The 23699-nt window shown below is 37.1% G+C and overlaps 3 protein-coding genes across 3 annotated transcripts; all 3 read left to right on the top strand.

Moving 5' to 3' along the window:
* The first annotated feature begins 3253 nt into the window (after positions 1 to 3253).
* On the top strand, positions 3254 to 7517 carry LOC135083446 (chitin deacetylase 8-like). Its single transcript, XM_063978188.1, has 6 exons — positions 3254 to 3467; positions 4546 to 4858; positions 5280 to 5547; positions 6152 to 6338; positions 6724 to 6861; positions 7350 to 7517. The coding sequence occupies exons 1-6, from the start codon at positions 3288 to 3290 to the stop codon at positions 7425 to 7427; spliced, it is 1164 nt and encodes a 387-aa protein (XP_063834258.1). The 5' UTR covers positions 3254 to 3287; the 3' UTR covers positions 7428 to 7517.
* Positions 7518 to 9085: 1568 nt separating this feature from the next.
* LOC135083327 (chitin deacetylase 8-like) lies at positions 9086 to 13675 on the top strand. The gene is made up of 6 exons (XM_063978062.1): positions 9086 to 9305; positions 9950 to 10262; positions 10586 to 10853; positions 11482 to 11668; positions 12119 to 12256; positions 13477 to 13675. The coding sequence occupies exons 1-6, from the start codon at positions 9129 to 9131 to the stop codon at positions 13549 to 13551; spliced, it is 1158 nt and encodes a 385-aa protein (XP_063834132.1). The 5' UTR covers positions 9086 to 9128; the 3' UTR covers positions 13552 to 13675.
* A 2013-nt stretch (positions 13676 to 15688) lies between these two features.
* Positions 15689 to 22876, top strand: LOC135083329 (chitin deacetylase 8-like). Its single transcript, XM_063978063.1, has 6 exons — positions 15689 to 15933; positions 16297 to 16609; positions 18332 to 18599; positions 19055 to 19241; positions 21008 to 21145; positions 22757 to 22876. Exons 1-6 carry the CDS (start codon positions 15766 to 15768, stop codon positions 22829 to 22831), a joined length of 1149 nt encoding a protein of 382 aa, XP_063834133.1. The 5' UTR covers positions 15689 to 15765; the 3' UTR covers positions 22832 to 22876.
* The last annotated feature ends 823 nt before the right edge of the window (positions 22877 to 23699 follow it).

Raw genomic sequence — 23699 nt, forward strand, 5'->3', positions numbered from 1 at the left:
TCTCGTGTGTACTTTAATTATAACGAATTATTTGATCTTTAAAACGCAACTCTAACTTATACGGTTTTAATAATCCACCGTGTGTTACGTGTCACCAGCTTACACATACGTATCGGTTCGTAGTTCGAAAACGGTTCGAAATAAAGCTTTGAAAGAATTGAAGTCGGGTTTTTTTATTCGACTTTAATTTATGAGATATAAAACATTGATGTAGCTTAAATATTTACGAAGATACAGATGTGTAAGCTGGAGACACGGTACTCCAGCTCGCACATAGTTTTTTGATCGTGGTTTTAACAGTATTTGAGCTAAAGTCTTGAAAAGTGGAAAGCCTACTATTTGGATTCGACTGTAATTTTTGAGGTATAATACATTATCGTAGCATAAATATTTACGAAGATACAGATGTGTCAGCTGGAGACACGTGTCCTCAGCTTACACATAGAAAACAACTCATAGTTATGAAGTTCTAATGGCTCTAATTGAATGACTGAGAGGTTTGATGACTCTAATTAGGCTTTTATTGATGGTATACTTGGAATTGCTCTAGGGCCAATGAGGAAGTTGGAGACATTCAGGTGATTTATTTACTTGTTTACTTGGACCAGCATCGATCGATAGCCTAAAAACAATAATTTTCTAGAATCTAATTTGAACGCTTATGTACTTTATCAGCCTAATTCTTTCTTCCTAAAATTTGGGCTATTTTCGTCTGTCTTGAATTCTTAAAACGATAATGGGAAATACCTTTTAAAGATAATGAAAGTCTTGGAATCAAATCAAATTAATTAATTACGTAAATGCTAATCTCTGATTTTATCAACAATTTCCGAAAACAAATTCCTTTACAACAATAATTATTAGGCAATAGTCTAAAATGGAAACTCTTAGGACGGAAACAGATATAAATCTTAATCTTCCTAACGTATTTATACTCGTATGTAAGTATTTCTTTATATTTATTGAGAAAAAAATCCATAATATTGTCATATAAATCTTTTGGAAAAACCCCAATTAGTAGGTACAAAATTACATAACATGCAACTAACTAATGTTTGTGGTGAATAGTGTCGTTAGAGGGGTTTTAAGGGTTTTGGAATATGATGATAACAAGGAAAATCAAAATCCTAGACCAAAATGTTCAAATCAGTATATAAATTCATTAATGGACTATAAATAATAAAAAAATAACCAAATGACACATAGGTGTGTAATAAGTTCATCATTTCTCTATCACACGTGTACACGTGATTTAGATAGGTACCTATATGAAAACAAAAGCAACAAGAGTGACTAATAGATTATTAAGATTTAATCGAACAAATATAATATTTCTTACTACGAGTAGGTAAATTACTACGGAAAAAGTTACCTCTAGCTGCATAGGTAATCAAGTACACACACATAAAGATGAAGCGATTAAAATAGTAGAAAAATCAGTACAAAATAGTAGAAACCTTTATCAAATTGCAATCGATGACGACTTTTACCAACTAAAACTTTTCATTGTAGTCAGTTGTATCTGTCTCTCTTACACCCTTGACAAGCTTAAATGAATAAAAGAGTAAGATGTACTCGCCTTTATTATTGATAGTCTTTAATATTTAAGTGATACTATCTATTTGAGAGCTGTAATTTCCTGTGATAATGCCTACAATAATAGCTTAGCCGTCATTAATAAGCTTGATAATGAGCTTAATATCTAATCAGTCGAATATGACTTAATTAATCAAATTATTGTTTGTTTCAAGATTATGATGCAAATATTTGCGTGCAGAACAATTCCAAACAGGATGTTTTCTTTCATATTTCCTCATCAATTCAGGCATAGGACGTCCACTGTTGAACACATGCCTCTCTCAATGATTTCCATAATGACCAGTTGGTACCGGCCTTTATCCAGCGCTTTCCTACTAACTTTATAGGGTTTCCTGCTCTTAGAACATTCAAAACATTCATCAGTCTTATCGTTCGTATAAAAATCACCCATAGAACGCAACAACATGCGGTTTTGGACCCATAAATTAATTACCTATCCAGCAGCAGCTTTCAGAAATCATAAAATAATATGGCGTAGTAGGTATGTCGTTGGGATAAAACACGTCATCAAAAACTTTGGCATTATTTGTCGGCTGAACCATTTAAGAACCTAGTAAGTGCAGCGGAGCAAATTTTACAGGAGAGCGAAAAAACGCATTTTCATTTGCCCTGCTAAGATGCTTAAAGATTTGGATAACTTCCGATGTTTATATTAAAGATTAGTTACTAAAGTATACTTTATGGAATAAAAGAATATATTTAGTTAAAAATTGCAAGTTTTATGCTCTTTACTAACACTAAAAATTATTTTTTTGACAAAAGTGTCTCGTAAAAATCAAAATCAAAATCGAATAAGAATCAGTACTCATGTAGTCCCCAGATTTTGATATGGTTATCGAGTGTCAGCCAACAGAACTCGAAATAATATTTAAATTACAGTAGCATTTTACCTCTAGTAAGTCACATTGACCATTTTGAAACCTAGTAAGTCCATGCACTTACTAGGTTTTAAATGGTCATTGTAACTTGCTAGGTTTTGATAATGGTTTTTGCAGATTTGAATTGGACTTACTAGGTTTTTAGCAACGCGTTTCTCCGGTGTTAAGTGTAATAGAGCGATTTCTGTCTTCACATCCTGTGGAGACCTTAATTCTAAGGTGATTTATGACAAAAAACGAAAATCTGAAAAAGTGTCCCTTACTAGGTTCTTAAATGGTTCAGCCGTTGTATTGGTTTGATTAGATAAATACGATTTAGGAAATTACACGAATTATATTAGAAAGAAATACTTAAGCTAAAAAATACGAGACAAAGTTTATTCGTTGAACTACAGATTCGGACGGAATCTGTGCGTTGAACAGAATTCAAAGACACCAAATCTGTGCGGAAACTGGTACAACTTATGCAGTTAAATATACGAGTAAATGCAATTTTGTAATAAGTTGTGGTGAGATGTCTGTAAGTCAAATCTCTATAGGTGCAACTGTGATGATTGTTGAACTTTCACACAAAAAACATTGTATCAATGCGCATCCGTTAAATAAAATTATTTTTTCCATTGAACACAATAAAATAGATGGAATCAATTGATTTCTAGATAACATTACATATTAAGAAATGAACGGACAACGTCGCTATAGATAACTAGTGTTATTAACCTAAGATATTAGAATTAGACGATAAAAGGATTGAAAGGTATAAATTGCCGGATTTGTTAGGCTCTGATTTATTAGTGATAAATCATCAAAATGAAGTGGACTTGGTTACTGCCGTTGCTCTTAGTGGCCCTAGCAGCTTCTCAGGATGAGTCAGTGGAGGAAGAGTTGCCTTTAGCTGAGAATTGTGACCAAGAGGCATGCCAGCTTCCAAACTGCAGATGTTCAAGCACGGATATCCCTGGGAACCTCCAAGCTAGGGACACCCCACAGGTTTGTTTAGTTTTATTTCACTTTCCTTGTGATTGTGAAAAGGTTTTGCAATCGTGTTCCAAACAAACAGTTTACTAGAAAACAGTTAAAAAACATGTAGGTTGTGAAACGGTGACGTCTTTAAAGTGAAAAACATCACGCTGATGTATCCATGAGTTAGTTAGTCACTGTAACTCTTATTATTTTTATGTGCTATACATAATCAACTACTTAAGAGTAGTGGTAGTGGTGCTGAACAAAATGCTGGTGTCTTCCTCCTATGTGCATCATTGAGCCCATTCTTACCACCATTAGAAAAGGTTACATACCTAGGCAGTAGCCAGTGCTTAACTTTCAAATTTAATTATTGCTATTCTACACGTTACATACTTTTAAATACCTTAAGTTCTAAGACCATTTTGTCTCTATTAATAACATGATATCCTAAATTAGACTAGATTTAAAGCAATTTTGTCATGCATCATAAATTCAGGAACTCAATTTACGACAGAATTCTGTTTTCAATAGCTTGGCAAATTACGTCGCACATAGATTTTTTTCTACGAAACAAACAAGATCTTGATTTTACATTTATTATCGTTACTAACGTCCATAATATCATCGATTACTAATAATCGGAAACTTATCTAATCAGATATTTTGAAATACGACACATATTTGCTTATTTATGAACCAACCATAAATCAAATCTAAATAATAATTATGAGACAAACATTATTATTGGCATCATCAACGCCACAAAACAACTTATCTTGTACCTAATAACAAACATTACTATTTTGAATTTTACTATTAAAATTCAGAATAATCCCTAATTATTCTCAAATGAAAACAAATTAATAACACTTCACTGTCTCTTTCCCTAATAAAAATACGTTAACTTATAATTTACTATCGGGATCAGTTATGTCTGATTGCACAAAATAAATATGTTAGAATGTAAGTGGTCAACATCAAGTCAGTTAAAAATGTGCGTGCTCGACATATTCTTAATTACAATACAGAATGCAACATGACACCTAAGAATCACAAATGCATTAGTGATGTACTTTATTTCTACAAATTTATTCAATTTCAGTTCGTCCTCTTCACCTTCGACGATGCCATCAACGTCCTCAACATCGAAACTTACCGAAGCCTCCTCGACAATCGTAGGAACGTCAACCAATGTCCCGTTGGAACCACGTACTACGTCAGCCACGAATACACCAACTACCAGTTGGTTAATGAACTCTACAATAAGGGTCAAGAGATCGCCCTTCACTCCATCTCTCACAGAACCCCTCAGACTTACTGGCAAGAAGCTGATGTTGAGGTGATGAGAAGGGAATTTGGAGACCAAAGGCAGCAGATCGCTCACTTTGCTAATATTCCCATAGACACTGTCAAAGGTTTGTTAATCTTAATTTTGCTGTTAATTTTGATGAAGTCTTCCCTACTCGTCTGGCCAACAATGTAAAACAAATCCTCAATTTTCCTCTGGTAAATTCTAATTTCCCGTCTGTAGAGGGTGGTCCTGTTGCAAAAGAAACTAAAACACATGATAATGATGATGACGAACAATACATAAAAATAGATTTTGAAGAAAGTGTCCATTTTTTGCCTATCATTATCATCATCATTTCAGCCATAGGACGTCCACTGCTGAACATAGGCCTCCCCCAATGCTTTCCACGTTGATCGATTTTTTACCTATAGTTATTTTAAAAATACAATACAATACAGTTTATCAATCGTCACAATAATTAATCTGTAATGCAATCAAATTCTTAAGATGTCTATAACTGATTTCTCACAACTTTTTTCCTTTAGGTGTCCGCATGCCTTTCCTCCAAATGACTGGAAACGCGACATTCCAAATGATGGCTGAGTTTGGTCTTGAGTACGACTGCTCTTGGCCGACTGTCACATTCATCAACCCTGGTTTGTGGCCTTACACCCTGGACTACGCGTCGATCCAGGACTGTGTAGTGCCTCCTTGTCCCTCTGCTTCCATTCCTGGGAAATGGGTTCTACCAATGGTGACATGGCGTGACTTGAACGGATCTCCCTGTGCTATGGTTGATGGATGCTTTGCCGTGTAAGTATTTCACCTGAAGATAAATGATTAACGCTGTTGGGTAGACACCTTGATTTTGTGTTTCAAAAATTTCGATAAAACAAAAAGTGGGGCGAATGAAGCGAAGTTACAATCATTAATCATGGTGTCGTTATAATCTAGAAATGTATAATACTCGCGCAATAAATCAAACAAACTCAGTGTGATATTTCGAGGGAATACCCTTGAACTTCTTAGCTTAATCGTTCATAATTCGTTACAATTATACATTGACATGTGCCGATAATTCCTAATCCCATATCGATTATAGCTGTAAAACACGGAAGCATTATTATGAGTGAGTCACCTTATTTGACGAAGGAAGTTTAATTTTTCAATATTAAGAAAGAGTTTTTTAAGATAAAGAAAGAAATGGTCATGATGATGATAGAATCATGAAAGTAGGTCAAAATCCAAGGTCTTATACATTACGATTAAAGAAAGACAGCTGAAAATATGTAGTTGGGTATTACAAATTTTATATGAATTTACATTTTTAAATGAATATGAATATGAATTATGGGAAGGAAAGAGGGGGTTCAAATTGCATTGGACTGGTGTTTACTAAGCCGTATTTTATTCCCAGTCCTCCACTGAACGACGAGGACGCCTGGTTCCAATTCATCGTCAGCAACTTCGAGAGGCACTACCTCGGCAACCGAGCACCCTTCGGCTTCTTCATCCACGAGTGGTACCTGGCCACTAACCAGGCTGTCTTGAGAGCCACTGTCAGGTTCATGGACATGCTGAACAACCTACATGACGTTTTTATGGTAGGTTATTTTAATTTAATCAAATACTTATTTAACTTAAGTTGACGTGTGTAACGTATTAGACGTTGCATTTTTTAAATCTTTTAAATTATTTTAATATTAAAATCTCAACACTACTTGTTTTATTTTCTCCTTAAAATTTTTATAAGAAGCCAACCTCAACTATTATAATCAAAAATATTTGCAAGTTGCATTTTACCTATACTATTTCTTCTAGTCTTATAAAATCAACATCTTTAGACTTATGGATATTTTAAAAACTGTAAATTACGTCTTTTTCTTTATTTCTTTCTTACATTACAACTTTATCATACTCTACTAAATAAATTTTCGTCATTTCAAGGATAAGTTCCAAAATCATCATCTTCACCATTCTTCATTCCAGGTGAACTCCGCCGACGTCATCGACTGGGTGAAGAACCCAATCCCAGTGGATGAGTACGTGAAGCAGCCATGCAAGAACATTCAGTCCAGCCAGTGCTCGGCTACCAGCTGTGGACCTTTGCATTCTGTGCATAACTCGGTAAGGAAATTAAATATTTCCATCGTATAAGCCTTTAGAGGTGATATCCGTCAGACTTTTGATGATGATGATGATGACACAAAGCCACATCAACCTGACTGAGCCATGTTATACGTATATGATGACTCACAAGATGAATTCAGACTTCAAGCGGTAAAATAAAAACAATGTCTTGTTATGACAAAAGTGCAAAACATTGTATAATTTTGAAAGTTTTGGAAAACTTACTCGTAAATTAATATGTTGACTTTGATTTGAAATTACAAGGTCAGAGAAACTTAAAAGATTCTTTTGAAATGAATTTAGGAATCCTGAACATTCCGAATGTTGACCAAGATAATTATCATTTAGTTGGATTAAGGATCCTGTATACATTTCCATGGAAATCCTCAGAAATCTGAACGTGGAGAAATGGAGACCCAGAGATCTGGGTCTGGGAATATCTAGGTAGATATTACGCTTATTAAACACATTTTCTATTGTTCCAGATGGATTATTGGATGCAGATCTGTACCTCATGCCCTCAATCGTACCCATGGATCGACAACCCTCTTGGACAAAATTAATGCATCAACAACAATAATAATAATAATTGTACATAATAATTATAATAATTTATTACCTAGCTCAATAAAATAAACATACTTTAAATACTATTCAACACTTTTTATTTTCACTAAAGAAGACTAATGTAAATTAATTTAATCGCCAACCAGTTCATAATAAACGTTTACCTTTCCACACTGTAATGGTTTTATTCAAAGTGCTTACTAATTTAGGACCTTTTTAAGCTGTTATCAAATAGGCACAGCTAAGGCATGTATTGTGTAAAATAGTTGGAATAATATTTCCCATTTTTGCAACAATTTTGTTTACTGCTCCGCCCCTATTGGATGTAGAGCATAGGGTGACATTAATTTTTCAAATCGGACTAGTAATTTCTGAGATTAGCGGGTTCAAACAAACAAACTCTTCAGTTTTATAACATTAGTAAGTATAGATGTCCCTTGATAGAAGAAAAAAGTTATAATGTCATGAAGACCAGACTTGCTACTAATGCAGTATTAATTGTTTTAGTTCTTTCCGTTCTTACGTTCCAAATATTACAATTCCTGTATAACCAGGATCTACAGTATGACTAGTACCCTACAGTAAGGAAAGATAGTGTGAAAGTAATAAGTAAAGAAACTAAGAAAAGTTTGAAAGTTAAAGTGGAGGTTAAATTGTACGAGTAGTTGTAGTTACTAAAGTTACTTTACTGTAGATTTATAATTTTTGCGTTAAGAAGTGTACTCGTATTTCAAACTCAAGTCTGCATAGCCCAAGGTCAGTGTAGTCGCCAGGCAAATAAATTATCAATTCCCACCTGAGGCCAAAGATTTTGTCGATTTAATATAATTATAAACATTTCCGTTTTATTAATCAGACTACATCTAAATAAATAGGTGCTAGAATACTTAAATTTTCCACATTCTTATCTACAGATTATAACAGATGATTCACAATAATTTATCTATTTATTGAATTAAAGACAAACTGAACTCGAAAAAACAGTGATGTTGTTAATATAAGATAGGATATGGCAAGTGAATTCTATGAAAGAAAAGAAAACAAAGATATCCTAAATAAATGATCCTAGATTCTAGATGACCTGAGCAAATAGAACAATAAAGAAAGAAAGAAAAAATATTTATTTGGTGTCAAAGATAGAACAAAATGTATCCATAGTTAAACTTAATAGCAAGTTAGTAACCTACTCACAGGAAGATTGATTCCATATTCAAAGATGAAAAACATAGGAAAATGCATATTTGATTTGCCTGATGATAATCATTACCTGAGTAATGCTGCCCTCACACACATTAACTTCTTGTTTCACTTGTTTGTAGCTTAGTAGTAAAATTAATTCTGGTACCTACTAGATGTCAGGTCCTAACTTTTCTTCTGCTTCCTCGGTCCCTCACTGATGAGGATCGCGAGCACATAATATAGTCCTAACTTTTGGGCAAATATAAAAATCCCATAATCTGTGACTCTCGCTGTATTTTTCATTATTGGTCAAACATTAAACCAATCAAGTATTATTTGATTTGGTTCAGATTTTTTAAAATTTGATAAGATAAAACGCAGTGAAGTGCATAAAGAAAAAAAATGTGCTATCGCAAAAATCCCCGATTAAAATCATATTACGGAGATTAAAATCGTTTGATATAAATAATGGCAAGGAAGCGTTTGATTCACAGTTTCTGTGAGAAGTGTCAGGCAAAATGAAGTGGAGTTGGTTGTTAATAACGGTGCTAGCTGCAGTAGCAGTCGCTGATGATTCATCAGAAGATGTATTGTCTCTAGCAGAATCGTGTGACCAAGAAGCTTGCCAGTTGCCAGAATGTCGGTGCTCCTCCACGAATATTCCTGGAAACCTGGAGCCCAGGAACACTCCACAGGTTTGTGAATGTTGTGTCTGGCATACTTGACAGACTGTATTAAATTAATTAGACAAGTTAACTTTTGAAATAAAGAAAGTAAAAATGTACTACCGACAACAAATCAAAACTTAAAGAATATTAAATTTTATTTACTGAAGTTGTGAAATTCAATGTGACACAGTTGACAAGATTATTTTTCTAGTGCAGACTCGTGTGTTTAATAGTGACAATGTAGTGCAAAGATGTTCTTCAATTTGTAAGAATGGTTACAAAAGAACTCTAAAATTGATGACGAAATTTTAAACATTTAGAGGTCAATATTATTAAAAATGGATCGATGGGATTAATGTGACTTTGTTTTTAATCCGAGTTTTTTTAATTTAGGCGGTTATCACACTGCGCCGCGCTCCGTCGCGGAGCGCGGGACGACAGATTTAATGATTGTATGCAAATACCTCAGTTTGTATAGAAAACACGCGCGGCACTTCACACTGACAACGCGTCTGCGCGCGTGATTTTTTATATGAAAATCACGCGCTCCGCGGTGGAGCGCGGCGCAGTGTGATAACCGCCTTAATTCATTTCCTCAACTCACACAACATTTACTAATTCCATAGTTACAAAATAATTATGATCATTTCAACTTCAACTTTATCTTCTAGTTCGTCATGGTCACCTTCGACGACGCCGTCAACATCATCAACATCGAGACCTACCGTGACCTGCTCTACGGCCGTACCAACGCCAACGGCTGCTCAGCCGGAGGCACCTTCTACGTCAGTCACGAGTACACCAACTACCAGTTGGTCAATGAACTGTACAACCGAGGATACGAGATCGCTCTTCACTCCATCACCCACAAAACCGACCAGGAGTACTGGCGCACTGCCACCACTGAGGACATGATGAAGGAGTTCGGAGACCAGAGGAAGCAGATGGAACTTCTGGCGAATATTCCTATTTCTGAGATTCACGGTAAGATATTATATGACATACTCGTAAAATAATGAACAGTTCAGAAAAGTTCACGTCATAAAACTAGCTTCATTTTCCACCACTTTGGGACACATCGGTTGATGTTGAAACTCAATCACTTTTGTCAGCCTCTACTGAATCTAATGATTATTTTAATTATTAATATTTTTCGCAATGAGGTGAAAAAAGTGTTGTGTCCTCTAAAACTAATGTCTTTACTATACATCTAAAAGATTAATTGAATGTAAAGAAAAGTAAATAAAATTAAATTGATATGTAGAGCTACACCAAACTGATCAAATTGTATTTCCTTCCGATCCTAGGTATCCGAAGCCCATTCCTGCAACTGAGTGGCAACGCCACCTTCCAAGTGATCAAAGAGACTGGTCTCACCTACGACTGCTCGTGGCCAACGATCTCCTTCGTCAACCCTGGTCTGTGGCCTTACACCCTGGACTACGCTTCCACTCAAGACTGCGTGGTGCCCCCTTGCCCGACTGCTTCCATTCCTGGCGCCTGGGTGGTGCCCATGGTCAGCTGGAATGATCTCCAGGGCGTCGCTTGCTCGATGGCTGACTCGTGCTTCTTTACGTAAGTTTTTGCTACATACCTACACAATACACACATTCAGGTACCCAAGTATCTGCAAGGCGAATCTAATCATAGATCCTATGCCCAGAAAAGATAGCCCATATTTATCTTTGTCAAGTTGTTTTTTAATTGATTAGGTTACACGCTTCGTATTAGTGCATAAATATTATGCTTTGCACTCTGAAGGCTTTTTTGTTTCATTGTTATGAGTTTATTGAAGAGCCTATAAAAATACCATACGGCGCAAAGAGTTGAAAGCTGTTAGAGCCAAACACTGCGTTTCAAATTAGTCAAATGAAACTGAGGGTTTAAACCTTCTCCTTGATCGACCAACTAATATGCGCTGAGTTCGAAACTCAATGTGGCATTAGAAATTCACACACATAAAGTAATCAAAATATGTTCTCATTATCCACTGCGGTATCAGTACTCAACGTTCCAATAATATTTAATTCAATACTACGCAAGCAATGTAAACTGTTTACATTATGACGTCGCTGCTGTAACGAGCAATCTGTTCTGTTTTTGGGCATATTGCTGCGACACCGGCCACCGCCCTCTTGTCATAATATCTCCCTTTACTTTCTGTGATTTGTGGTTAGTACAATATCTGTATCTTTACTTGCAGTCCTTCGCTTACTGACGAGCAAGCCTGGTTCGAGTTCATCGTGGGCAACTTCGAAAGGCACTACTTGGGCAACCGCGCTCCTTTCGGCTACTTCGTCCACGAGTGGTACTTGAGGGCCTACCCTGCTGTCCAGCGCGCCGTCGCTAGATTCCTTGACATGATCAACAACATCCCTGATGTGTTCATGGTTAGTATTTTCTTTATTATATTTCATAGCTGTTTAGATCAAAGTTTGAATAGTGAGCTTATGGAAGTACTCATCATTGCCTAAAAGCAGCTTAATTTTATTGTTAAATATTACAAAGTAGAGAGTGGCGCTAGATGAAGCCGCTACTAACCGGACAATCTTGAAAATCATAGCGCGAAGCCTATGTTCAGCAGTGGACGTCCTGTGGCTGAAAATAAATGATATGTACCACTTTCACGAAATTATCTAACGCCCGTATTCACAGACGATGATTGTTTAAGTGAAGCAGCAAATCGAACGTACAGCGTTGAATAGAGCTTTGTGATTGGTTCGTGTGTCACCCTGGGTCCACGCACACTGTCCACTGACCTCATAGTAATGTTTGTGAATAAGGGCGTTAATTATTGAAACCGTGTAGAGCACCACTAATACTGAATCTTCTCTCTTCAGGTCAACACCAATGAAGTGGTAGAATGGGTGAAGAACCCCATTCCCGTAAACGAGTACTCCAGCAAGGCCTGCAAGACCCCAGTCGCCACCACCTGCCCCGTCTCTGTGTGCGGGCCCCTGTCTTCTCACCACACTGAGGTAAGGAAATGGTGTCCACAAGTACCAGTACTATTGCAAACAATAGCACATCTAATTTACAAAAGTTCTAATAGTTAAGTTTTGTTGTGACAAAAGTTTTTGGTCTAAGTGGGAGTTCGCATTTTCTTTAGCATAGTTACAGCAAGGTTAATTTCGTATTCATAAATTAAGTGGGTCTCACACACATCTTACGGAATAGAATCATTCTTCAGATTTAATATTCAGATAGAATAATAAAGTCAAATCTGTATATCCCCTTTATTGCATAATAGTAATGAAGTATTAGTCAGTAAACTCCCAAAATAAATCCCCAATCGAAGAAAGCACATGATGTCGTGCCCTGCGTGCCCAAACAACTGCACGCAGGAAGATTTAATTTAGGCTACTGACAACGCCACTCTTGTGGCGGAGTTTTGGGCTGACGCTGTGTACTTTTGTTGTCGACACAACAAGAAGAAGAAGTCAGAATAAAACTCAAGCTTATCACTACAATACTTGAAAGAGCAGCAATCGACAATGAATTCGTAAGAAAAATTACGATACTTAAACAATTTAGCGATGAGGTAGCTATTGCACTAAGTAATAAGGAGATTAAGTTATTGAATTAAAATATCGTCGATTTTTCGAGATTACTATTATTTAGATAACGGTTCTTTTTAATCGATAAAATAAATTTGATTATAATCCGTACAATTAGGTACAATAATTTTATCTATAAATAACTAGATTGGAAACACGTCATTTTGACCATGACTCCTTATCACAAGTAATTATCCGTACTTTGGAAAACATTTAAGTTTGTCTCGGCTGATACCACAAGCTTTAAGACTTGCACTGTTTTAATCCAGTTAACTTAAAGGTATCTCTTAATTTATTAACTTGGGTACTTGAACTTAAATATCCCTTCAAGAATCAGTGACTCCACAGCTTCGGCCAAACCAACGCGTGCAGCTCGTGTCGGCGATGGCGATGGCGATCACTGCGTGTGCATAGATCGCCGCGACCAATGACAGGACGCATTGATCTGAACTCATCTCTACAAATTCATACACATCTGATCGCCATCGCCATCACGCACGCAGGCTGCACGCGTTGGTTTGGTCGAACCTTTAGGGTTCCAAGAGATGTGGCGGTTTATTTTTAACACAAATGAGTCTATAGTTATTTTAATTTCTTCCTTTGGTTTCATTCTTATTAATAACACTTTCATTTTGTTACAGATGCAATACTGGATGACAGTGTGCAGCAGTTGCCCAAACACCTACCCATGGTTGGGCAACCCCCTTGGACTGTAATTCTATCTAGTATATAATTAAGTAAACTATTTATTACAAAATAATAATGTAATGTACTTATTTTGTTTTCCTTTTTGGCCTCAGACTTATTACCCCGATTTTGAAATAAACTGCAAATTGACAATGATTTTATTTTTCCCGGATTTAAATGAAAACCTTAAAATATAAGAAGTAGATAGTTCACAATTTTCTAATCTTGAAAATAAAACCGATATTTCCATCAGTTCGTGCTTCGACAATCATCATTATTTCTAAAGAATAAAATGTAGAAATTAGGTATCAGTACGAATTTAAGTGGACTGGTTACAACAACTTATTATAATTTAGGTACTTACAATAATATTGTATAGGAAATTTGACACTTTATAGTGAAATGAAATAAAATAAAAGAAAATGACATCGTTTATTTTCTAGGTACGGTACATTAGATCTAACAAACTATGACAGAATTATTACAGCACCATCTACAAAGCTAGAAACATCTCAATGAGCTCCAATTATCTTTGTCACACGCATCGTCGTGACTTCAGCTATTTAGAGTAGGGACAGTGACCTTTCATCATCATCATCTTCTCAGCCATAGGACGTCCACTGCTGAACATAGGGCTCCCCCAATGCTTTCCATGCTGCCCGGTTGGTAGCGGCCTGCGTCCAGCGCCTTCCTGCTAACTTCGCTCGGGTTGAAGAATGATGTGCCCTACGTAGATATAGGTGGGTGGAGCATAAGCTAGTTCTTACATAAGAACGTACGAACGTAGTCATAGCAAAAAAGAAATAACTAATCTGAACTTCAGACTCTGAAGTTTAGTGATGTTGCTAATCTGTAAACCAATTCAAGTGTTATGTCACCTTGGTGGAAAAGTTCTCAAGTGGCAACCACTGACTGGAAGACGCAGTAGGCAGGCCTCCTACTCGGTGGACTTACCTACTATGCAGGTGGCAGAAAGCACGACTGTGGGCAGCGTAGGACCTTCAAAGGAAATTGTCATTGTAACGTAGATAACCATATCAAAATAGTATTTTGTGAGAGTTGAACTGAACTGAGACGGACATTGATTTCATGTTGAGGTACCTACTTACATAAAACTTCGAATATTCATTTATAAAAATCAAGGAATACTTATTGGTAGGTAATACCACAGCAATACCCAGTAATTTATTGTCCGTGGTGCACATCTTAAGGTTTAATAACCTTATTAAACATTTGTCACCTGTCATGCGCTTTGCAATGGAGAGAAATCGAACCTTAACGTACTTATTATTGTTCTGTGCCTTAACTTCGAAGTCCTCCTATGTTCTTCTGATTAATTTCGTTGCGGGTCCAATGACAGTTTTAACTTTCTCCCAGGACAAACTTGATCTTCATTGGTTGGGTTTTTGTGACGGTCAAGCTGTAGATCCTGGCTACACAGGAGTTGCAGCGGTGGGAACGACAGGTTGAAATGGTCCCGTAATATGCCCGGCCCCGAAATAAATAGTAGATAGAAAATTTCCTGGACGTAGTAGAAATGTCAAAAGTGACCCAATTTTGGCTACATCTTGATGTTGTTAGAAACAGTAGATGAAGAAATTAACCACACCATAAACGAAAATCATTAGCTAATCAAAACGCCATCGTCTCAATCAACCAAAAGACGTCCAGCTGGACTAAGGTCTCCCCCAACGATCTCCACAATTTTTTTTAGCACACTTAATAAGTCAGATTCTATGCTGTGCTGTGATTGGTCTTAGGAAGGTAGGTAAAGGTATACTTGAAAATGAATCGAGTGCACACCTTAAACAGTTATTTTATGCTACTTTCCTTTTTTTTTTTCTTTATTAGGAATAATACAGCTTGTATTATAATACAAGTACTTAGCATACAAATAATAAGTCTTGCAGAAGCAGTTTTCACTGCTAATTTAAAATTTATGGCATCATTTTTTAATTGTAAGTACAGAAATTGACGGCATATTACCTACTCGTAATTTCAAAACTCACACTCATGTCGTTTTAGCACTAATAATTCTGAAGTCTAAATTGCAAAAACCCCCTAATTACACATTTTTTGTAAAATGATAAGATAAATGCAAAAAAGCGCATACAACAATAAATGCACCAGATACCTTAGTAAGGGACATTGATTATAATATTGATAATAAAGATTAGAATCTTCCGATATTTATACAGCCAAGGAACGAATTTCTAGATCAGTGTTGCAAGGATCAAGCCAAAATGCGCTGGAGTTGGATTTTACTCTTGGCTGCAGTGGCTCTCGCCCAGAATTCTGAAGAAGAACTGGATTTGGCAGAACCATGTGATCCGCAGACCTGCCAGTTGCCAGAATGTCGGTGTGCATCCACAGACATCCCTGGGAACTTAGCTCCAAGGGATACCCCACAGGTAAATCATGAATGTAATCTTTGTAGAAAATCTTTCATTTATCTTTGACCTAAAAATAAATGTTCATATTATACCTATCTTTGATCCAAGTTATAACTTAAATGGCACAATAATCTGATCAAGCAATTTGAAATCAATCTGATCATTTAATAATTCTTCTTTTTATTTGATATACAGATCCTACCATTTATTATAGATACAATTTTAATAATCACCAAGTTGGCTGTAGTTAATAACTGATCTGTTTTCTGTACCTATTAGAATGATAAATCTACGTTTTCTTCACTTCCTACTAAAATTATCCATCATGTCTTTTACACTTTTATTTTCTTGAATGCCCTTAAAATCAAAACTGCATTTCAGTTCGTAATGGTGACCTTCGACGACGCAGTCAACGTCATCAACATTGAAACCTACCGTGAAGTTTTATACGACCGTAAGAACAGCAACGGCTGCCCAGTTGGCACTACATTCTACGTTAACCACGAGTATACAAACTACCAGATTGTCAATGAACTGTACAACCAAGGTTTTGAGATCGCTCTCCACTCCATCAGTCATAGGACGCCCCAGACCTGGTGGCATGAAGCGGGCCTTGAAGACATGAGGCAAGAATTCGGAGACCAGATCGAGCAGATGGCGCAATTTGCCAATATTCCTCAAGACGCTATCCATGGTAAGCCTGATCACTGCAGAGTATGAAACAAAGTCGCTTTTTGCTGTCTGTTCCTATGTATGCTTAGGTCTTTAGAGTAGGCGCACACCGTTGATTTTTAGTTGGCCGATAGTTGTGTGCCCGATTTCAAATTGTATGAAGAATCGGCCAAATCGAATCGGCGTAGTGTGCGCACTCCCATACATGCCCATATAGTCCAGTCATTTAAGCTTAAATTAGGTAAGAATCTCGGAATTCGAGATACCCAGCTGTAAGTCTGTAAATACTTGTATATTGACACCCTAAAAGTTGTCTCAAAACCTACATATGGTAGGATGTAAGCAACTATTAAATTTTATGGTTAAAGGTCACAAAAATCGGTGTTTTGCGCTTTTTTTGGAAATATCTCATTTCCTATGGGTTTTTTGCTATTTGTATTTATTATCAATATTGTAGAATATAAAATTCTCTAAAAATTTTGCTCAAAAAAATTTTTATACGGTGAACCATTTTCGAGATAGAGGGCGGCCGCTAGTACTTATTATAATAAATCTGTAGAGAGGTCAATTTTGTACATGAAATATATTTTTAAAATAACTATCAGGGGGTGATTAGTGATTGATACTGATGCCAAAAATGCAATCAGTAAAATTTTTGTCTGTCTGTCTGTCCGTCTGTATGTTCCTTATAGAAACAAAAACTACTCGACGGATTTTAACGAAACTTGGTACAATTATTCTTCATACTCCTGGGCAGGTTATAGTATACTTAGGAATTCCCACGGGAACAGGAATTAGCGGGAAAATCCTTTTGTATGAAAAATCTAAACCGCTTAAGTTAGACGCTTGAAATTTGGCATGTACATAGGTACCTTAGTAAACTTAAAGCTTAGTTACAACAAGTAATTCCCGAAATTCCCACCGGAACGGGAATTAACGGGAAAATCCTTTTGTATGAAAAATCTAAACCGCTTAAGTAAGACGCTTGAAATTTGGTATGTAGGTACCTTAGTAAACTTAAAGCTTAGTTACAACAAGGAATTCGCGAAATTCCCACGGGAATTAGCGGGAAAATCCTTTTTTATAAAAAATCTAAACCGCTTAAGTTGACCTGAAGTGATGCACGCTCTCCGGCCTCTATCTCGAAAACGGTTCACCGTATACAAATTTTTTTTAAACAAAATTTGTAGAGAATTTTGTATTTTACAATATTGCTAATAAATACAAATAGCAAAAAACCCATAGGAAACAAGATATTTCTAAAAAAAGCGCAAAAAAACGATTTTTGTGACCGTTGACCTTGAAATTTAATAGTTGCTTACACCCTACCATATGTAGGTTTTGAGACAACTTTTAGGGTGTCAATATACAAGTATTTACAGACTTACAGCTGGGTATCTCGAATTCCGAGGTGAACTTACTATAATGACTGGACTAATACTGATCAACAGCCCGCCTAAACTATCGGCCGACGAAAACGGTGTGCGCCTACTCTTACGCAACGGTTTTTGATGCGGTTTTTTTAATAGGTAGTGTTATTATGTATACTCAGCATCTGTGCGAAGCTGCGGTGGGTCGCTAGACCGCTTAGATTTTGATGGGTTAGTTGTTAAGTTACGTCAACGTTCATTTAAGAGAATACAACAAAAATATACTCTCTGAAATCGTAATCCTAATCAGGTCTATAGAGTCTGCTTTATAAATGTGTGTGTGTTGATTTTGCATTTTTTGTTTATTTATTCAGGTATCCGAAGCCCATTCCTGCAACTGAGCGGGAACGCCACCTTCCAAGTCATCAAAGAGACTAGTCTCACCTACGACTGCTCGTGGCCGACGATCACTTCCCTCGACCCTGGTCTCTGGCCTTACACCCTGGACTACGCAAGCACCCAGGACTGCGTCATTCCCCCCTGCCCTACTGCTGCTTTGCCTGGTGTGTGGGTTGTACCTATGGTGTCCTGGAGGGATCTGCAAGGTATACCTTGCGCGATGGCGGATTCTTGCTTCTTTACGTAAGTTTTTATACTTTTTCATCCATCATCATCATCATCATTTCAGCCATAGGACGTCCACAGCTGAACATAGACCTCCCCTAATGATTTCCATGTTGATCGATTGGTAGCGGCCTGTGTCCAGCGCCTTCCTGCTACGTTTATAATGTCGTCGGTGGATGTCTCATGCTGCGTTTTCCGGTACGTGGCCTCCACTCCAGAACCTTGCTGCCCCATCGGCCGTCAGTTCTGCGTACTATGTGCCCTGGCCATTGCCACATCAGCTTGCTAATCCGTCGGGCTATGTCAGCGACTTAAGTTCGTTTACGGATATCCTCATTTGTCAGTCAGTCAATAAGTCAGTGACCTGTCGTTTTTATAGATAAGTATAGATTCAACGAATATTTTATTGACCTACTGATACATCTCAACTCCCAGTTAAATAAAATTGTGACTCATATTTTCGTATATTTTAGTCCTCCAATGAACGACGAAGACGCCTGGTTCCAATTCATCACACGGAACTTCGAGAGCCACTACTTCGGCAACCGCTCGCCTTTCGGCTTTTTCGTCCACGAGTGGTACGTCCGAGCCAACCCGGCGGTCGAACGCGCCTTGATCAGGTTCCTGGACGTGATCAATAATATTCCTGATGTGTTTATGGTAAGAAATTATCTATACCTAATATTTCGCATTAACTCTGTCTGTCTGTGTCTCTTTCACGCCTAAATCTCGGCTTCGGGTGAAGCTCGCTTACACTTTCTGCCTGATCGTCACTTACCATCAGGTGAGATGCAGGTCAAGAGCTTCCTCATTGTGAATAAAAAAACACTGAACCGATTTTAATTAAAGAAGAACGGTCACGCCCCATACAAAAAAAACCCAGACCCGACAGAAACGAGACATACCTCAGTTTTTTTGTCATGTCTTAAATTTTTTATTTTCGAAATCTATGTATAACACCAAAATATTACCCTTTGTTTTTGTTTAGGCGTAATACAAAAACTAATACAAAATGCCTATTTATCACCAAAATTGGTAAATGTATGTACCTAAATGTCTATTACAGCTGCTATGGAATGTATCTAGGTGACCTGGAGATACAGCCGGATTATACAGGGTGGAAAAAATAATAAGTTACAAAATCCAAAAATTCAATGTTACCAGCTTCCATAATCTGTACCCTATTAATGGTACCATTTGAAAGAGCTCGTGAAGCACTTTCAGAATCAGTAACTAGTTTTTCGATATCTTGTATAGTTTAGAAATAATCGAGTGAGATCACTTATCGTTCCAAATGTATAACCACCCTGTATAATCCGGTTGTATCTCCAGGTCACCTAGATACATTCCATAGCAGCTGTAATAGACATTTAGGTACATACATTTACCAATTTTGGTGATAAATAGGCATTTTGTATTAGTTTTTGTATTACGCCTAAACAAAAACAAAGGGTAATATTTTGGTGTTATACATAGATTTCGAAAATAAAAAATATATAATTTAACTAATTAAGACATGACAAAAAAACTGAGGTATGTCTCGTTTCTGTCGGGCCTGGGTCACAGATGACCGTTCTTCTTTGGCATTGAGATAGTTTGAGTCCCGGGAAAGGATATAGGATAGTTTTTATCTCGGTTTTTGAAATAGAAACGCGCACGATATAGTTTTTCTGTGACAGACGAAATTCCACGCGGGCGATGCCGCGGGCGTAAAGCTAATTAACTATATTTAAAAATCAAAATTAAAATATTTTCAGTGGATATAATATGTGATCTATCACTTTATCCGTGGGTTAAACTACCACATAGTAAGTTGGATCCCTAAGCTCTAGACTTTCACGCCCATATTCACAAACATTACTATGAGGTCTCACAGTGCGCATGGACGCACAGGGTGACACATTAACCAATCACTGAGCTCTATTCAACGCTTTACGTTCGATTTGCTGCTTCACTTAAGCAAGCATCTTTTGTGAATACAGGCGTTAGAGAGGGCCCCCCCCCCCCCACCCCTTAGGGAATCTTATACCGTATGCAACTACTATTGAGGTCTGAGTTAGAATTAACGTTGATATTTTGCAGAAGAGACCCTCACTAACGTGAAAATGTACAGACCATCATCATCATCATCATCATTTCAGCCACAGGACGTTCACTCCTGAACATAGACCTCCCCCAATGCTTTCCATGTTGATCAATTGGTAGCGGCCTGCGTCCAGCGCTTCCCTGCTACCTTTACGATGTCGTCGGTCCCACGCTGCGTTTTCCGGTACGCGGCCTCCATTCCAGAACCTTGCTGCCCCATCGGCCGTCAGTTCTGCGTACATGTGCCCTGCCCATTGCCACTTCAGCGTGCTAATCCGTCGAGATGTCAGCGACTTTAGTTCGTTTACTAATTAATAAAGTTACTGGTATTATTTCCTCAGGTGAACACCAAAGATGTGGTGGACTGGGTGAAGAACCCCGTTCCTGTGAATGAGTACAGCCAGAAGGCTTGCAACTTGAACCAACCCACCACCTGCCGTCAAGCTGTTTGTGGGCCTCTGACCGCTGACCATACTGAAGTAAGTTAACTAATTTATACTTATAAAGGGCTGCTAAAGGTAGTGCTACACTACAAGTCACGTCGTGTCACATTCACGTGTGAAAATCGTATTTTGGTTATTTTGTAAGACGTGCTTCGTATTTGGGTGACACAGTAACATGCAGTGCAGTGCAGCGTAGCTTCTATGTGGCCCGACATTTGAGCATTTTGTCTGTTTATAAATGGCCGCTTTTAAATGGCGCTGCATTGCACACACAAAGCGTCAGTCAAAATATTTGGGTTTTTGTAATTAATTATTTTGGGTTATTGTTTTTGTATTTCGTGGCGTAAAACCAAAAGGATTGTGGTTTTGTCACTGAACTCTATACACACTGGACTGGCTGCTGTCATAATATTTTTGTGCCCATTTGATTTTTGCCATTTTGGCGTTGTAGGCTATGGCCTGTAGGCAGATACGTGTGTCCATGGAACTAAAATTAGTGATTTTCTTTCTCGCTTACTCCTACGGTTACTCCATATAATGTAAGTACGTAAAAATTAGTTCTCGGTACACGAACTAATTTTGACGTACTTACGTCGTAGCACGTAGCGCACAATATTAGCTGAGACAGCCGGTCCAGTGTGTATAGAGGTCAGTGAGTTTTGTAAATATTATTAAGTACTGTTAAAAGCCCTTATGTCAGACTGACAACCTGCATGACATTATCATGGCATCGGAACCATAAACCTGTTACCTTGAAAACTAATCAAAAGTAGATAATTTAGTTGCTGGGAAGTTGGAACTAGGTATTTTGACGTATTTAGATTTGATAACTATTACGTTCAAATGACAGTGTTTTGTTTTCCTTATCACGAACCTGATACCAAAATCAAATACGTGCAATTTATTGATAGCACCTATCAGAAGTTACCTACTAAGCAAAACATTTTGTTCGGACTTTACCTAATTAGATGTTTCTGAGAATCTTGATGATTAAAATCAAAAGTGAAAATAACTTTTAATTTGTGTCTTGAAACTCAAAAGTGTCTTTTAAAAAGCGCTTTTACAAGTCCCAAATAAGTACCTATAATTTAACTCTATGGAAATAATCTAGGTCATCAATAACTGTATTGCTTCAACCACACCAACACGTGCAGATCGCCATCACTGGCGCGATCATAAGCCAATGACAGGTTGCGCGACCCATGACAGTCCGTGCGATCTGTCATTGGCCTATGATCGCCATAAAAAAGTCTTAAGTCATTTATTTTCTGTAAAAAGCCTTTTTAAAAGCGGTTTTACACGTCCCAGTATTACTTTAACCCTACCACTGCTTCGCGTCAATAAAAACAACTGAATAATTAATTTAAATATTTGCACAGTTTTTATTACTCAACATTTCATAAGAATAAAGGTTAAGATCGTTTCATCCACGAAGACGCGCTCCACCAATTTTTGGTCGAGGGAAGCGCAGGGTGCGGGGAGTTTGATCCGAGCAATCCGAGCGTCATTATTGTAGTGTGTGTGTGCACTCATAGATAAAGATAATTTGGCGTGTACCGATAATACTCAAACACTAGCAGAAGAATGGTGGGGCGCGTCTTCGTGTATGAAACGATCAGCTATACCTATTTTTATTTTTACTTGCAGATGCAATACTGGATGGCCGTTTGCAGCCAATGCCCGACCAATTACCCATGGATAGGAAATCCCCTTGGGAACTAGTTAAGAGTAACACATTAAAATCGAATTTATTATCACAGCAAAAAATATTTTATTTTACCTTTTATCCGTCTATATAAACATGAATATAGACCAAATCCTCCATTTGGAAAATCCTCTGGAAAACTATAAACCGGCCAAACGCGTGTCGGACTCACGCACAAAAGGTTCCGTACCATTGGTTTATTAAAATAATGTTTGTTTTAATTTAAGTTATTTGTATGAAAGATTACGCGGTAATAAGCGGTTTACGATTTACGAGGTATTGAAAAAAACTACTTACTAGATAGCTCTTCTAGTTTCGGAAAAAATGGCTGTGACTTACGGACGGACAGACAGACATGACGAATCTATAAGGGTTCCGTTTTTTACCATTTGGCTACGGAACCCTAAAAAGGTTGTGCTTGAAGTGGAGTCTATTTCTTCAAGATTGACTTGCATTGATTTTTTAATTACCTATCACTTTAAATTTTAAATAATGATAACGATAAATACAAAAGATAATAGCGGCACTTATTAAAAGATAAAAACCAAATGTTTTTCTTACGTGGAAAGTGACGTTTTGATTTAATCTAAAAAGGACATGATTTTATCTTTTCAAGGTTAATGTTAATTGATTTTTCCAATAAGATACTTTATTTCACGGGATAAATTTCATCGAAACTTCCATTTCGTATAAAATCACGAATTGCGTAAAACGAAACTCAATTTGCTAGTTATTTTTTTCTAGATTAGCAACACTGAAGAACTGTCAAATCCTTTTCTAACCTAACCTAAATCCTAACTACACCATAATTCGGTATTTTAGTCTCCACTGCGGAAGCATGACCCTCTCTAATTTCGTTCGTTTCAGCCGAATGACGTCCACTGC

Source organism: Ostrinia nubilalis, chromosome 23, assembly GCF_963855985.1.
Source record: "Ostrinia nubilalis chromosome 23, ilOstNubi1.1, whole genome shotgun sequence".
In the NCBI taxonomy this organism is placed as follows: Eukaryota; Metazoa; Arthropoda; class Insecta; order Lepidoptera; family Crambidae; genus Ostrinia; species Ostrinia nubilalis.